The sequence below is a fragment of the Poecilia mexicana genome, unplaced genomic scaffold, assembly GCF_051168715.1.
Source record: "Poecilia mexicana isolate PSO_F unplaced genomic scaffold, ASM5116871v1 scaffold_7, whole genome shotgun sequence".
Taxonomy (NCBI): domain Eukaryota; kingdom Metazoa; phylum Chordata; class Actinopteri; order Cyprinodontiformes; family Poeciliidae; genus Poecilia; species Poecilia mexicana.
This window is the reverse complement of record NW_028263376.1, coordinates 5,198,055-5,215,307: the sequence shown is the minus strand read 5'-3', so window position 1 is coordinate 5,215,307 and position 17,253 is coordinate 5,198,055. Positions and strand designations below refer to the sequence as shown.

Here is a 17,253-nt window from a genome sequence, read left to right as displayed (position 1 = left end):
TCACTTCACTGACTTACTTTGTGTTGGTTCTGTCACTTAAAATTAGTGATTGAACGCCATTAAAAAAATTTAATCAAGTTAAAGTCTGTAATTAATTATTCACAATGTAACCAATAACTACATATTGTCAAAAAAGCAACATTTTCAATTTGAACACCCTTTTTCCTCCTTGATTATAGAAATTACAGAATCATGAGCTCAACAACAAGGATATTTACTGTTTTTAATATTGGTGCAAAGTGCTAACATACCCATTCAGCTGTCAGGTGATCACTCATGGAACTATTCTCCTTTAGAAATGTGGACAGTGGATGCCGACGTTAGCAGTAGCATGTGCTGCTGTTACATGTTTAGCATTAAGATGCTACTTTAGGCTCGAATAACTTCGCTGCTTCATTTTAGCACAACTTGAACACAGCAAGTCTCTTCCAGCATCACGTTAAATCGCTTTTTGAAGCAAAACTTAACCCCCACCTGGCCAAGATAACAGACTTTGTCATCCATCTCTATTTTGATGGATTTTTATTTATGTAAAAAAGATTGCAATTCATTGCGCTAAAATGTTTGACGCATTAAAATCTGCATAATTAATCCATTGAGATTAACATACTAAAATCTTGGACCTAGTTAAATTAGGAAACAGAAGTTTGGGGCTGTTTAGAGACAAAGCGTGAAAATGTTCAAAGGCATTGCCGCAATTTCTTTCCTTGTTTCTGCAAAGCACTTTACTAGCAGCTTCTTAATGTATCCTGATCCAAACATATTTGCTTGTCATTCAACATACTGGCTCTGTACAATGAATATGCTGCACTTGTTTTTCTCTCTAATGCGCCAACCTTCCAGTTGAAGGATGACCAGTCCACCCAGAGCCATAGCCATTATGCTAATACTCCTGCCTGTTTCCAGAACAACAGCTTCTTTCTGCATCATGTCTGATCTAATGATGTCATGAAATGTTACGACCTTGCTCTAAGTAGGCATCATTTTATTTTTCTTGAAGCAGCAGAAGCGTGTTGCACAACCGTTCAGTCTGGATGTGACTCTGAAAGACTCATTAATATTGGATTAAATGTGAATCATCACAGATGCCACATTGTATAGCAGTGACTCTTGGCTGGTGGGTGGGGGTCTAATGTCATCCTCCTCGTGAATAAATTAGATTAATATTCATGTTCATTTTCTTTGCTTAGCGCAGCATAATTGGAGAAAGGTTATTGTCAATGATTTAGAAAGTCATAAACTTTAATAAAAACTAAATATTACAAAATAATATAGTAGACCCCCTGCGACAGACTGGCGACCTGTCCAGGGTGTACCCCGCCTCTCGCCCGGAACGTGAGCTGGAGATAGGCACCAGCGCCCCTCCCGACCCCACTGAGGGACAAGGGTGACGGAAAATGGATGGATGGATGAATATAGTAGACCATTAACTTACTGACTCAGAATCCAATATAAAATACTGTAAACAATTAGGCGCACCAAAAAGTGTTAAAAGCTGGATACACTGGAGGCAACATTGTTTTGTCTTCATCCAGTCTCTATGGAACTTGTTGCAATGAGGCAACAATCACTTTCAGTCCTTCATCCAAGCGACCGGTGAAATTCATACATGTGAAATATCAGGCTGGTCCATGCAGACGACGTTCTCACATGTGCAAATGTTCAACTTTTACTGCTGCCCTCGCTATCACGTGCCATGTGTTGGCAGGGACTGTCATCTGTCGCTAGGGCTGAATATTTATCATATCGTTTATCATTTATTGATGTAAATTTCTGATCACGTTAACAATTTTCATTCATTGTCATAATAAATTCCAATTTGTGATGTTTAAAACCCCTCAAAATTGTCTGTATTGTTGGGATTGTTAGTTTAGTTTTTTCTTCACTGTTTGTTCAATGAGAGCATCAAGCAATTTGAAAATATGATTAAATGCATTTAATTTGTGCAGTTTACTGATACAAATCACACTTGTTAATGTGTTCTAAAGAAACGCATTTCAAATGTGTAGGTTATTCAAGAACCGTATTTGTGTTTGTGGGGCTATGATTGCTGTGTCACTCATTCACATCCAAAAAAAGATAAATAGTTGTCATCAATTTTATTATCACAATAATACCACATAAACCCTTAAGTTTGTATCGCCCACCCATAATTACTGTGAAAGTCTTGTTCCCAGTATTAAGATCACCTCCCAACCAATCACCAATTGACAATTCAACTTTCTACTAGTTCTTGTAAACTGAGGGCAGCAGTGGAGAAGCACCTCAATAGCAGCTTCCCGTACCCCCACACACGCAAACACACACACACACACACGCACACATGCACACATGCACACACACACTCAGGAGCTGTTTGTTGTGCAGTCAAAGCAGACGGGCTGTCGCAGCCTGTTTGTACCAGCCTTGACACCCATGGAATGATGGGTAATGATGTCGCTTTGTCACTGCGTTTGAACCGAGCGAACGCCAAGGCTCACCGTGTCGCCGCCCTGTCATCAGCCCACCTCGGCTCAGGAAGCACAACACAATCAGACCTGTCATTCCTGCACAAGCAGCCAGATGAGAGGAATGGGGAACGGGCGCTTCTCTGTATGAAACGGGAAAGATAAATGCAGTCTGGACAGTATGCGTGTGTGTATGCGTGTCTGTGCATGTGTGTGTGTGTGTGTGTGTGAGAGAGAGAGATAGTGTGTGTCACTGCAGAAGCCTGAGCTGTGCGTCACCAAGCTGTCACTTTAGGTTAATGTCGGCTACCTTGTGTTTGACAAACAATGGCGGCCTGTGGAACGTCATAGCTGCCTTGTCTCTGTGTCTGATCATCATCCTCATCATCGTCGTGAGGAAAACACACTCTCCTGTTTTCATCCGACATGGGGCGCCCACGCCTTTCCCGGGGCCTCATACGTGTGTGCTCACACAGACGGATTCTCTCACACACACGGCCCTCCAGCTGCTGCTTCACATCCTCTTCAGCTGAGGATCCCATTTAGTGCTGAGTGCAGCTCTACCTCAGTCATGCACCTGCATACATAGATCTGGTATTAACTACAAGAACCAGTTCTGACATTATGTTGAAGCACAGCAATTATCCCTGAGCAAAAACTGTTTTTTTAATCATTTAGAAGACAAAAACATCAGAGAGATAAAAACCTTTTTCAACTGACAATATGTATAATGCATAAAATTACAGCATGACAGCAGAATTGTCTCCTGTAGACAATACGTGTCCTCTTTCCAGCGGCAGAATCAATTATGCTCTTGTCTGTGCAAGTTAAAACAGCACGAAACAAACAAGGGCATTCATTATCGTCATTTCAACAGCAGCTTCAGAGAAGATCTGATTAGTGCGTCCTGCAGAGAGACGAAGTAACCGGAGCCAGTAGAGATGGAGAGAGGCTGCGCGGAGAGAAGCCGTTACATTCACAGGCGTTCGATTGGAAGGTAAAAGACTTTGAGGAATTCAAGGCAGAAGAAGGGATTTGAACCAAAATACATGATGTCAGTAACTGAGTTTCCATTTCAAATGTGCACAAATCTTTGTCTGTATTCTATTAATGTCCAGAAAAACAATTTTGCAGTTGTGGGGTTTTTCCATTACGTGAGAAAAAAAATTAAAATCGTGTGTGAATAATCATGGCAATGTCGGTGTAAACAGTTACATGAGATTATCCTCATAATCCAGCCATGACGCTAGGAGACATGGCGTCTTACTCAGGCGTTGGAGAGACGAACCCCTTATACTGGGGAGCGGCTACATGTGCAGTGTTTTGGACAATTTTACAGGAGAGCTGTGGATTCAAGACACTAGAAGGACTCACAGCTTTTTATGAACCATGTGATGCTGTAGGAGCTCTGGTGGAGCAACAACTACAAACCACAAAGAAGACTCCAGCAGTAACATCCGCTGTTGATGCAGAAAAAGTGTTTCCATTTGCAGTTTTGCAAAAAAAAAAAAAAAAACATGTTTTATTCGGCTGAAAAACCATGAAACCACCTCATCCCAACTCAAAACGTTTCATCATGAAAACATGAGTTTTTCTTTAAAAAATTGTCACGTTTCCATTAAAGCAACACAATTGCTATTAAGCAAAAATAAAATTACAATAATTTTTGTAATTTCTATTACAAAAATAACAGAAATTATTTTTCTAATTTCTGTTTGTGGCGAGATTTAAAGTGGAAGTAGCCACCAGATCAACTTTTCTTAGCTGATAAACAGTCTAAATAGGTTATTTATTGTTCTATCTTTATGTTTCTGTGGGACTTTTGACATTTTTATGTAAAATTGGGTTCCACATTATTTTGCCTAAAGCTGTCTCAGTGCTATTTGTTTAAAACAGAACAGCTTTTTGTCACACAGCTTGTGTCTGGGTCACACACATACACATGGCCCCGCCCACCAAGTGGAGAGTCAGGAAGTGGAATTTTTAAAATGTGTCGGGCGGGGCTATGCTTTCACAGGGGGGTTAGTTTAACTATCTGAGCTGTGGATCTCTGTCATGTGTAACTGAACGTGTAAAGACCAATGATCAATTCTTTCCTCAGATTCTCTAATTGAACGAGGACTGGTCTTTGGATCTTCTTTAATCTAAACCTTTTCACTGTAATTAAGGTTTTATGTTCAGGGTGAAGGTGACCCTCTGACTCTGTTTTTAGTTTTTTACAACCTCTACTAAGTTGTCTGTCATTATCTAAATGTTTTTAGCTCTACCCATCTACCATCATTTCTGACTGGCCTCCCTCTACCTGCTGAATATAAGCCTTCCCTCAGCATGATACTGCCTCTGCTGTGATTTGCAGCAGGAATCTTTGCAGAATTGTTGTTTTCAATTTTTTTCTGAAAACTATGCATCATTTTACTTTGTACTGTAATCACCAAATTCCAACTAACTAAAAATATCAAAGTACCTGCTTCTAACTTGAACTTGGAGTTATGTTTTAATGTATTAGAAATAACATTAATTATAAAAAAATAGCATTTATAACAAATTGAATTCCAAATTAATTCATACTGGTGAGCAGTGCAAGCAGAACAGTGAGTTTAGCTCACTGTTGTGTTTGCACTGTCTGTTCAGCTGACACACAGGCTAATATTTAAAATAACAGCTAAACGTGATGAAAACTTTAAAACTTTGTGTGGGGAAATAATGAACTAAGACGATTTCCCTACAACATGCTTGTAGCAGCAGTCGTCAGGATGATGCACCGATGGCACAGGAGCCACTCCAGTCAGTGAATCCCGATCAGTCCTGATTATCTGGTGTTTCACAGCAGGACGCTGCTCTGTTTTCTTTTTCTTGCTTTCTCCTTTTCCAGCTGTGTTTAGTGTATTTTTAGAGACAGAAGTCTTCAGAGATGCATCTGCAAGGCCAATAATCATGCAGCTGTCAGTTCAAAGTCTCCTCTCTGTTCTGTTTCTTGGAGCAAGTGGTAAAAATACTGATAACCTCACACAATGCAACACGTTCCTGTAGATTGTCCTGATAATATTGTAGTTTTGAATATGTTTTTTTCTACAGAAGAATGACTAAAGTTTCATCTTTCCAGTTTGTACATTTTTTTGTGCTGAAGTCTTTTGTTTTCCCCTGCCTTGCTCCCCACCACCAGGCCTCTGCCTCACCTGCTCTCCGAGTTAAACAGGAAGGAGAAGACGACCATCTGCTGTCTTGGACTTTACACCCAGAAGGGATCAAGTGATTGATTTGACTGAGATTTCTGAAGACACTCTGCATATGTCTGCTAGGAATCAGCCTGAAGAACCACCACACGGTCAAAGACTCTCTGCCAATGCCCAAGAAGGAAGAGGGGCTTAATCCTCACAAATTAATATTTTAGATAATTTGCACTTTTTTCACTTTCAATAACAATATCCGAGGTGAACTCTGACACGGTTCAACACGTGAACGGCAAGTAGACCGGAAAACGCTCCAAAAGCAGAAAGAGGACTAAAATGTGCAAAGCTATCAAATAATTCATAATTCAGTACATTTATGTTTGTGCTTAAAAAAAAAAAAAAAGAAGATACGTTTTAATATGTCAATTCTGAACTGGTTTTCTGTATCCGATTGGTATCAGCCGATACTGAACGTCTGATGTTGGCATTGGTATTGGAAATGAAAAAAGTGGATCGGTGCATCCCTAGTAGGTGGTATGGACTGGCTGCTTCTAGAACTTGCCTACAACTCATTAGAGGTACCGTATGTATTCATTTGTGTTTTTGGTTTCATTTTGTTTTTGGCCTCTAGGTGTCCCTAGAAAACCCCTCAACTTGAATATGGGAGAAAAACCTAAAAGTGTTTGACCCTGAAGGAAACTCACTATAAATGTTCTCCTGCATAACAGCCCTGATCTGGTTAAATCTGGCCCAATTAAGATGCTTATTTAGTCAGGGAAGGCTGAATGTGAACACTAACCTTTTTTTTTTTTTTTTTACTACAATCTCCCTGCAGCATCCGCTTTAGCTGCTCCATTAGTGCTATTCAGATGCCCAATACTTTGCACAAAGGAGCAATTTAATGGCATCTTTTATTAGTGAAAAAGCTTCATTATTTCACTTTTTTTTTCCCTTCCAAAAATTTGCTCAACGGGTTTTTCTAAACCAGCAAAGGGCGTTCAGTCCTTTTCTGTCTTTACTGAGAGTTTTGTGGTGCTCGGCATTAAGGGAATTCAGATGCAGTAGATGGGGTGAAGTAAATGTCACCGCACAGTGGGGAAGGTCAGGACATGCATGAGGAAATTGAATGTTCTGGATGGATTTGTGCGCTGAGGGGAAAGCTCCCCAGATATCAATATGCACATTTTTTTTTCTTCAAGAAGACGGACTTTATCACTTGTCAGCTGAAATTGATGGTGGGTTCCGTTTTGTGAATTTAAAGCGTCCGTTATTCCCATCCAGTTGCAGCTATTCGCTTTTTTTACCGACTCTGCAGAAAATCGTGTCAGGTTTTATAGCATAGAGCAGCATTTTCTGATGTTAACCATTCTGCCAGGCCACTTTGAAGCGTTCAGAAGTCTTCTGATTGGTTTATTTATCCAAACACGTTCTGCAGGTCTCTGCAGAAAAGTTCAAGAATACACTGGATTTTTATTTTTTTTTAGTAAACCTTATTTTCTCCTCATCTAGAGAATCTCTCAGTGGTTGGATGTTTACAGCATTCTGGTGCGTTGTTGTCGTCATTGCTTTAAATCAAAACGGTTTGTTTGTATAAAAATGGATGTTTTCCATTAGAGCGCTTTTAGAGTTTTATGTTTAAGAGATGAATCATGGCCGCCTTGCCTGGACTTGGCCAACTTCCTGCTGTTCGCTCTAATTAAACCTTTACAGCAGGGGTCTGCTAAAGAAGAGCTGTCAATGTGAGACGTTCAACCCAGAGACATAAAGAACACATGACTATAAAAGACGTGTTTGTTATTCAGTAATGGAATTTAAATAAAAGCTGTAATTTATTGGTTTGTTTAAAATTAAGGGACCATAAGGGCAAAATTCAACCATCCCAGGACGAGTTCCTCCAGGAAAACGACGACCTGAACAGTACCAGAGTGCCTGGGATGCACTCTGGTACTTCATGCTCCCATGTCTGAGGTTTGGTATTGACTGATACTGAGCCAGTACAGAAAATCAGCTGAATTGACTTTTTAAACAAAGACATATACGTACTGAGATACATATCTTTTTGATTCATCAAAAGCTTCACAAGTTTGGTCAACCATGGAAAAAGAACACAACTTTAATTTGTTCAGTCAACGCAATTAGGAGAATAACAACCAATGTTAAAATAAATAATAAACTGAAATGGACAAAAACAGGTCAACTACCTATCAGGACCAATACAGCTATTGATATCGGATCAGTGCATTTCTAGTCCATGCAGTACCTTTCAAAATGATCCCTACCCTTGTGAAAGAAAAACGACTGAGACTTAAATTTTTGCCCATTCTACTTTGCAAAACAGTTGAAGCTCTGATTTATCACAACAGAAAATACGAAGGCTCCAGTCAAAACCTTTGCAAGAAAAAACATTTTAAAAAGCTTTTTTCTTTTCACTTTAAAATTTTCAGCTTGTGAAAATCTACATAAATAATCCAAATTAATGCGTTAAAGTTATAAAATATCACCACTGTTTTCTCCTGTGCAGCCTGCCATGTTTATTCTGAATAAAATATCAATTAGATACACAGACAGCACATTTGTCTGAAAACGTGATAAAGTTCAATTATGATTTAGGAGTTTTAAAGGACGCTGTACGCTTGGAAACCCAGCAGCAGATCAGAGCTGCTGTCGGCCAAACGATTGTCTCGTAAATGTACCGACCAGCAAAACATTCCCTGACAAATGAATTTAATAACACAGATGATTTTGTTTGTGAACTAACTAATTAGAAAACTTCACTGTCTGTGTTTATGCAGACAGTAATTAACACAGCTTCCCAGTGCTGACTCTATGGTTTCCAGTCGAACCCAGTGTGAGCTCTGCTTACTCTGAACTGGGGGATTGGCGGCTGTACTGGGCTTCAAATCAAAACCTTAATTACCTGAGTGTTTGATTTTTCTAAATCACAGCCTAAAGTGCGAATTGCGGTACCAACACAACAACAGACGTAAAAGCAGTTAATGAGCCAGGGAGCAGCGGGGAGATGCTGTAATTATGATGTGGAGCGTCTGGCCCGGTGGCCCTGGAGCCGCTCCAGGGCAGATCCGTCTCATGGATCAATCGTTCCAGGATGTTTGAATGTCAGGCAGCGGGAACAGAAACAGCAGAGGTAGGAAGCGCTTAATGAAAGGAGAGCAGCGTCAGTGGTGAATGGAAACGAACAGCTTCCTGTTGGTTGATTAGTTCAGAGTTCGACCGAATTACAACTTGGTGTTTGTGGAAGACTGTGCAGAGCGTTGCCCTCTGTTCAGGTCTCTTCTCATCAACACCAGCTCTATTTCTGGACAATGGTAGAATATGGAGACACTTTGTTGACTCCACTCAGGATCCATTTTCACACAGCAGCTCTACTTTAAGACGCTGCTGGTGCAGTCTGGAAAATCTAGCAGGAAATGAACGAGCATGGAAACATAAGGTCATTTCTCTCTCTCTTTCTTTCTGTCTCTCTTCCTCTTATTCATTCATACTTTTGTTCCCTCTTTCTTACCTTTCGTTAATAGTTTATTGGCATTGTATGTCAAAATAAGAAGCTAATTTTTAGCATACTTTTTTCACATGGCAGGGTTAAATTTAAATAAGATGTTGTTTGGATCCAGTCTTTTAGTTCTAAAGATCATATCAGTTAAGTAAGTTTATTTGAATAGCACATTTCAGCAGCAAGGCGGTTCAAGGTGCTTTACATAATAGCATTTTACTGGCAGGAAGGTGAGGGTACAAAAACAAAAAAATGACAAATGTTTCTGTATTGCATTTGTCATCAAAGTTTCAGTGCTAAGCATCTGGTATACCGAAACCTCTAAACTGAGACAGAGTTTATTTGTATAATGTATCCCTGCTCTGTAGATGTAGATAAAACAGACTCTCCATCTGTTGACAGATGTGTGTCTCCATAACATGAAAAGGAAGCTGCTTTTACCTATGAATGTAAAATGCTAGGCCTGTTTTTTCTGTGTATGGCAGTTATTTATATTTCTCTTCACCAAAACGACTTGAGACCTTTCAACCTAATAAAAACGGTTTGATCCTTTGGTCCTTGGGTTGAGTTTCCTTTTTGAAAAAGTATTGATTTACCTTCACTTAAAAAGGGAACTGTAATTGCTGCCATATAAACTGTACCTTTGCTATTGAGCGGTCTGTGAATGTGTTCTTGACCAATAAGCTCATAATAGCATCTCGTTGTAGACAAGCTGTTCTGCTCCCTCACCTGATGCTGAATGAAAAAGTTGCTCCATCCTATATGAAGTGATATTGGATAAAATGGAATATAAATGTCATTTTCTCTGTGTTAGTTTTAGATGTTTTATGTCATATCTTGCAAGGATAAGTGGATGGCAGAAAGGACTTATGGGGAAGTAACTTTTTATTTTATTTTTTTCCTTTCATGTTTAATTTATAGTGTTTATTAAATGTTGTTATATTTTTGTTAATTTAAACAACACTCAAATATTAAAATTATGAAGTTCCAGCTCATCATTTTGGGACCAACATGGAGTCATCTGCTACATGCTTTTAATCAACCATCCAATAATTTGTACCTGGTAATTTGTAGGCCTCCTTATCAATATGCTGTAATTTGGATGAGAAAATTATTATTATTATTATTATTTTTTTGTGGGCGGAGTGGTCACCAACACTTTTCTCCAGCCCAGGGGCCCTTATTCCTCTAAATCCGGCCCTGGATGGCTTTTTCTGTTTGAGGATTTCTATTTATCCATTTACATAAATATTGTTCCACCTGAACTTAGAACCAGATATTTTCAAACACCAAAAGCCCAAAAGGTTTGAACTCAAGTCATCAGTTTATTCTTGATATTGACCAAATGTATGGAAACTTTTTATTTCAAGGAAAGTTACAAAAGTTCTCACAGAAAATTTCTCATTAAGTTTTCTGGTACTTAGAATTAAGAAAGTTATTTTGATTTGCTAACTAGGCTAAAACAAGAAATGTTTCATCTGATTTAACTTTGAGTTGTTTCTGTTTACTCAGTGTGTGTAATTATCTGGTTTCAGCTGTGCACACATATTTTAGTTCATTTAAATAAGTGAATTGTGTCATATTCCTCTATCAGGCAAAGGTCCAGAATATATATGTGCATATATTATACACTAAATGTAACTGAATTATGGTAATTATTGAATAAATTGATTCTCTCTCTAGCTTTATGATTACCTGATTTGGATTTCATCCTCAGCTTGGAGAGAAAGAAACAAGCATTTTTATGCCATTTTCTGGTTCATGAGACGAGTTTGATCGCTGTAATAACATTAACATTTTCTCCACTAATTACTGAGAAGTATGCACATAATAATTTTTAACAAAATGTCAAATGGAAACTGAGACATCTGGAGAAATTTTAGCTAAAATTACTCCAGATGTCTCTCACTGGGATTTTGCTCTGGATTTTTTTTCAGGGGTATCAGATTGAGGGGGGTTGACTACAAAAGCCATAAGCGTGAGTGTGTGTGTGAATGGGTATACAAGTACAAAGCCAAAAGAAGCATAAAAGCACAAATATATATTATAATAAAACCAGGGAAAGTTGTTTTGTTTTGAATCTATAACCCACAGTGATACTATCCATATAAATGTCTTCAAGTGTTGTTTGTGATTTCCTGAAGCTGCTTTACATTTTCAAAAGGTTTTATTGGCTCTAGTGGCCTTTATTTGATAGTTAATTGACAGGAAAGTGGGAAATGAGAGAAGGGGAAGACATGCGGCAAAGGTTGCCAGGTCAGGAATTGAACTTGTGACGGCCACATCGAGGACTAAGGCCTCCATATGTGGGTTGTCCTTAACCCCTGCGCCACCACAGCACACCACCACCGCTTTACATTTTCAACACGCAGGGTAGAATTCTACATTAAGAGGAGGGAAAATGGATGGCCTGTACTGAAGAGTGAGATAAGTACAACATGGATAAAAGGATAAAATATTCAGTAAAGAAAGAGAAGAGGATGAAATAAGCGAAAAAAAAGCAATGGGGAGTGATGAAAGAGGAGTAAAAGTACAGATGCAGAGAAAAGTGAAACTAATGATTAGGGATGAGCAGCAGGGTCTAACCGGGGCCAGACACTGACGACGAGTTTGTTTTGGAAAATGTGAATAAAACCAGCAGAGTGATCACACATCGCAGTCACACAGTTTGAAATAATATTCAGACCTCAAATCCTTCTGAGGCAATTTATTTGTTTGCAGTTTTGTTTTATGGAACCTGTTCCTCGGTTCTGACCTTGAAGGCCATTTTTAATTACTTCTCTCTAGAAAGAGACTCGAGGTCAGGCGCTGAGTTGGAATGGATTTTATTTTGCGTACATCGATGTGCCACGCAGCCAGAAGATTTAACAGCCTGTATATCATCCTGTTGTTGCCATGGAGTCTCCCAGGGTGACGACAGACATGAAAAATAAAGCTTATTTTACTTAATTAGAGAACATTAGAGAACACATCAAAGATGTCAAACATTTTATAAACGTCATTTATAGGATGTTTTCTTTAAAAAATACCTCATAATAATAAAAAAGTTTTGGATATATTTTATGACACTTGGAATTGAGCTCAGGTGCATCTGATTTCCTTTTAGATGGGAGCTACTCAGAGGCACAGTTGGCAGTGGAGTACTGTTGCCTAACAGCAAGAAGGTTCAAACCCAGCCTGAGGTCTTTCTGCATGACGTTTGCATGTTCTCTCTGGGTTCTCCGGTTTCCCCCCACAGTCCAAATATCACTACTTGTTGAACTGAATACTCTGAATAGCCCTGGGCGTGAGTGTGTGTCTGGTTGTTTGTCCTGCGTCCTACCCAGCTGGGTTTCTGAGTCGAACTTTTTGAAAGAGCATTTTTGATCTTTGATGTTGACTCCTGAGTCTCTGCAATCCATCACACCCACTTTCAGCTCATTTTGTTACCTTCTGATCTCGTCTTGTGACAGCTGCTCAGGTATCTGTCGGGTCATGACCACAGGTTTTTGCTGACAGAAGTATTCCTTTTGTGACTTCAACATATTTAGATTTTTACATGAATTTATTCCTAATAAGTTCTATCATCTTCTCCTACATGCTGGGTTCGAGCCTCTGGGGCAAATCCTGGCTGCTGGTGTTGGTGACCCATTCCTTTTTTCCACATACTTCACTCTGTGCAGACACCTGAAGCGTTCTTATAGAGGGAGTCCGCTGGGCACGTCTGTGCAAAGGTACTTTTACAACGGTGTACTCGGTGTCGCACAGTAAACTTCCTGACAGAAACTGGTGTTCGTGCCGAACTGTTTTGCATGTTCTACTGAGCTGATAAGCTTAGAGTTAGCACAATTTGTTGCAAGTATGCTTAATGGCTGGGCTTCTTGTTTGTGCTACACTAACAGGCGTGCAGGGGCTGCCCTGGAGGAGAATAAAAGGGGCTAGGCACCCAACTAGCTCACTGTGCTTTGTCAAACTAACCAAAGCCTTAGAAAAACCTGTACTAGAGTTGGATTAAAGCAGACCGAACAGAGCTGGTGTGGATCGTGGGTATTGGGTCTATGTCACCAAACAGAGGGAGGGTATTTCAATTTGCCCTACCTCTTTACCCCTGACTTTTTTCTTCGGGCGGTCGCACCTGGCTGATCCCTCCTGACAACTTCAGAGTTCTGGGTTGTTTCCTTTGTTCAGGGTGATTTTTAGAACTCCTTCCAACGCTAATTCAGTGGTAGCCCTTAAAAACTCTGCAGTGATGTGATTGCCCTTCCTTGCAGCTCCTCTCCAAATACATGTATTATGCCATGCTTCATGCTAGTGTTCTTTCTGCACCATTTGGTTTATGTGCAGCAGTAAAATTGGATTTACCCAGTCCTGAGAGCAGAAGTACGTGCAGATTGCTGCATCCTGAGAGACAGATTTATTATTGCTTTGTTCTTCACAGTTTAAGTCACAGCTCAGAATATCCATCATCTGCCTGAGTGACTAAGAGTCCCTCTGATTCACTTGTCTTTCTTTTCTCATTCTTGCTCTTTACCACATTTGTCTTGTTACAACTTTCAGAGGGTTAATGTTTTATTAATGCAATCGTTTCATCAGTTCAGGTCTTTTCCTTTAGACTCTTGTTTCCTCCTCTGTTTATCCATTCCTATCTCCTCTCTCTCTCTCTGCTCTTCTCTTTTTTCCTGGCCCTGCAGTGTTTCAGCAGTAGCATCATGTTGGCTACCTCAGCAGTTTCTCCCCCACCTCCTTCCTGTATTCTAATGGCACTGCGGTAGCTGAAGATGTTCGTAGATGTCCTTGTGAAAACCTTTTCCACGGGTCGTTTCTCAGACTCATGGAATAAATAATGCAGATTGTGTGGATGACAAAGAGATGAGAGCGGATGTCGCTGCTTGAGCTGTATTGACAGGACTACAGGGCACAGTAATGCATCAGATTTTTTGGCTCTTTGGAGTTGTGGGCAACATTTTTATCCATTTGCTTTATGATTGCTTTCTAAGTTTACAGTCAGATAGAAATTTAAAGAGGAGCAGCAAAAGAAAATTGGGTGGATTAGCATTTAGATGCACCAATCGAATTCTATTCTTTGAGCTCTGAGCAATGTCATGCTTTTCATATTTAGTAAGGATGCACAATATATCAGCACTAACAAAGGTATCAGCCAATATAAGATAAAAATGACAATATAAGTAATTTTTCTAACATATCTGTTTCAGTCCGATAAATAATACTGGGTCGATATAAACAACCGATATTTATATTTATCTTGTTGCTGTCTGTTCTGGTCATTTCCCCTTTCGCCTCCAAAGATGTTGAAACAAAAGTGAAATACATATAGTATAGGTGCATATTGTTTTTTGACCATAACAATATTAATATTGGACATCAATATTGGTCCAATATTCATATCAGTACATTCCTAATATTCAGAATCCCTAGTTTCACTTTCTGAACCATTTGAAAGAAGGTTTGTTGCAGTTTTATATATATATATATATATATATATATATATATATATATATATATATATATATATATATATATATATATATATATATATATATAAATTATATATATTTGACCAAGGTAGTCAACCTATTGTTTTTGTCAGTTTCTTTCTTACATTGGCTGACTGAACGAATTAAAGTTGGTGTTACATGTTTGACCAAGCTTGGGAAGTTATTAGTGTATGTAAGTGTACTGTACTGGTTACCAAATTAATATGTAATTCAGTACATTTATGTCTGTGTTTTAAAAAATGCATATAAAATACCTTATCGTAAACCTCAGATATCGGTATCAGTATTGGAAGTGGTAAAAAGGAATCTCTAGGACTCAGCAGTGTTTGACTGATTGCGTCAGGAGATGTCACTGTGGAATGTCGTCCCTAGGGCCCTACAATGACAAAAACGTGTACAGAATTGGAGATTTTTCTTTTTCATAAATGAAGCGGACATCACAGTAAGTCGTGGAAATGCACAGAATTAACTGATATCTGTGAGAAGGGAATAATATACTTGCTTTGTCCACTGCAGCTCCCATACCCACAGTTACAGGTTGAGGCTGGGCTTGGCTCTGCATCTCTCCTCTCCAAACAGACACAATGACGTGGTCAGCCATGGCGAAAAAACTCTCAAATACTGACACCCTCCTGCAAAAGACCTAAATAAATAATTTGAAGCTTAGTGCAAAATTCAGGGCCAGCGAGTTACTGAAGCTGTATCATAGCAGAGCACTGGGAGAAGGTAGAGGAGCTCAATTCTTTTCCACAGATGTGTCATGCCATGCTGTCATAACATAGTGACAGTTTCAATAAATACGTAAAAAATATATATATATATAAACGTTTCATAAAGCTTTAAATCCCTTTCAAAAGTAAATTATTACAGTGTGTAAAATAAAAATGCACAACGGTAAATATAACTTTTTGTTACTCGCCTTATAGATCACCGATTACAGCTGAGGCTTTACTCCCACCTGCAGGTGAGAGTTTACATCATTTAAAGAATGCGGTTTGGACTGAAGAAAATTTACATTAGTGTGAAAAAAAAAAAATAATTTCTGTTGTTTTTGTGTGAATTTTCATTAAAAAACTGAAGAGACTGCTGGCTCACAGTTAACAGCTGATGAAAAATGGACGGATGACTTCAGCAACCACGTAACGTGTATTATGGTCCTATGAACTTTTTAATAATCACGATGTCTCTGCTGGGCGTCTCTCTGCAGATGGGAAGGTGTTCGCCCTGGGCGGAATGGGAGCAGACACAACGCCTCAGGCTTTTGTTAAAGTCTACGAAGCCGAGAAGGATCAGTGGCAGGCCACCACCTCCATGCCTACGCCACGCTACGGAGCCACGCCCTTCGTAATAGGAAACAGAATTTACGTGATGGGTAAGATATCGCTACAACGTTCACTCTCTCTGCATTCACTGGCTTCTGTCACGATGATTCTCTTCAACTCTCCAAGCAGTCATATCCAGATTGGTGTATTTTTGCAAAACTGATATAGAAACATTTTCTTTTTTTACATCACCCCAGTTTGTGTACAGCAGCAACACATTCATTTGTTGGCACTTGTATTCTTTGACAATGTACAGCTGTGTGTATGAAGAAACTTTTGCATACATTTGTAATTTAAACTCTAATTTTGATTTCTGGAACTGAGTTCTTGAGAAAGAACTCAGTTCTTTCACAACTGTTGGTGGTACATCTAGGTTTGGCAAACAGATCAGTTTTATCATCTGTTTTTGTTTCCATTCAGATATTGACACGGAGCTGAGACCAGGGAATGTGTGGCTGTTGCTGCACCACAAACCTCTCAGTTTTGACTTTATCTGTCTGGCACTTTCCGAGCTGCGAAACTCACTGATAGAAAGAGAAAAACGTGTTTCTCAGATTGAAGAAACACTCAAAATCTTTGTACAGTAGCCTCTAGTAGTGGTGGGCTTCTGCTAAGGGCTGCTCTGTAGATAAGGAAAAACAGGCTGTCTCTGTTAAGCGACTGACATCGAGTTTCCATCTAAACTTTTCTTTTTTTCAAGAAAAGAAGACTGGGTAAATTCTTAACTATCCCCATAAAATTCTTAACTATCCCCTATTAAAGTTTCCATTAGAAGCACAATTTCACTTCTGTACCCTGTTATCACTGAATGAAGACCCAACAAGGATCATACAAACCAACTGGATACTGATGAATCTTGCAAGGTTATTTGGTATTTCAGGACTTCAGGAACAACAAGCTTTACAGATTGTCATTGTCATTTTTAGTTGGTTTTAAATAATCCAAATGCAGATACGCGAGAAGGTTAAGCTGAACACTTTTATGAAAACAAAAGTAGAAACAATCAGCAGATTGCTGGTTCGATCCCCGCTCCACCTGCCTCTTGTTCTTGGGCAAGACACTTCACCCGCCCTGCCGTGGTGTTGGTAACAGGGCCTGGTGGCCATAAGCGTGAGTGTGTGTGTGAATGGGTATACAAGTACAAAGCCAAAGCCAAGCCAAAAATGGAACATGGAGCGCAGGGAGAGTCATGAAGATGATACTGGGAGGAACCAGTCAGGGACAATGAAACTGGTAAGCTTAAAAAGTGAGGCATGAGTAAACTCAGACAAAAAAGCAGAAAAAAATCTGGGGAAGAGAGCAAACTGG

General features: G+C 39.3%; 1 protein-coding gene across 2 annotated transcripts in view; it reads left to right on the top strand.

Moving 5' to 3' along the window:
• The window catches only part of klhdc8b (kelch domain containing 8B), a 97,078-nt gene extending 80,957 nt beyond the window's left edge, over positions 1-16,121 (top strand). For both annotated transcript variants that reach the window (XM_088006910.1, XM_088006911.1), the window contains one exon: positions 15,831-16,121. In XM_088006910.1, the coding sequence (XP_087863036.1) occupies positions 15,831-16,108 (278 nt within the window). In that variant the 3' untranslated portion in view covers positions 16,109-16,121. The remainder of the gene's footprint in view (positions 1-15,830) is intronic.
• The last annotated feature ends 1,132 nt before the right edge of the window (positions 16,122-17,253 follow it).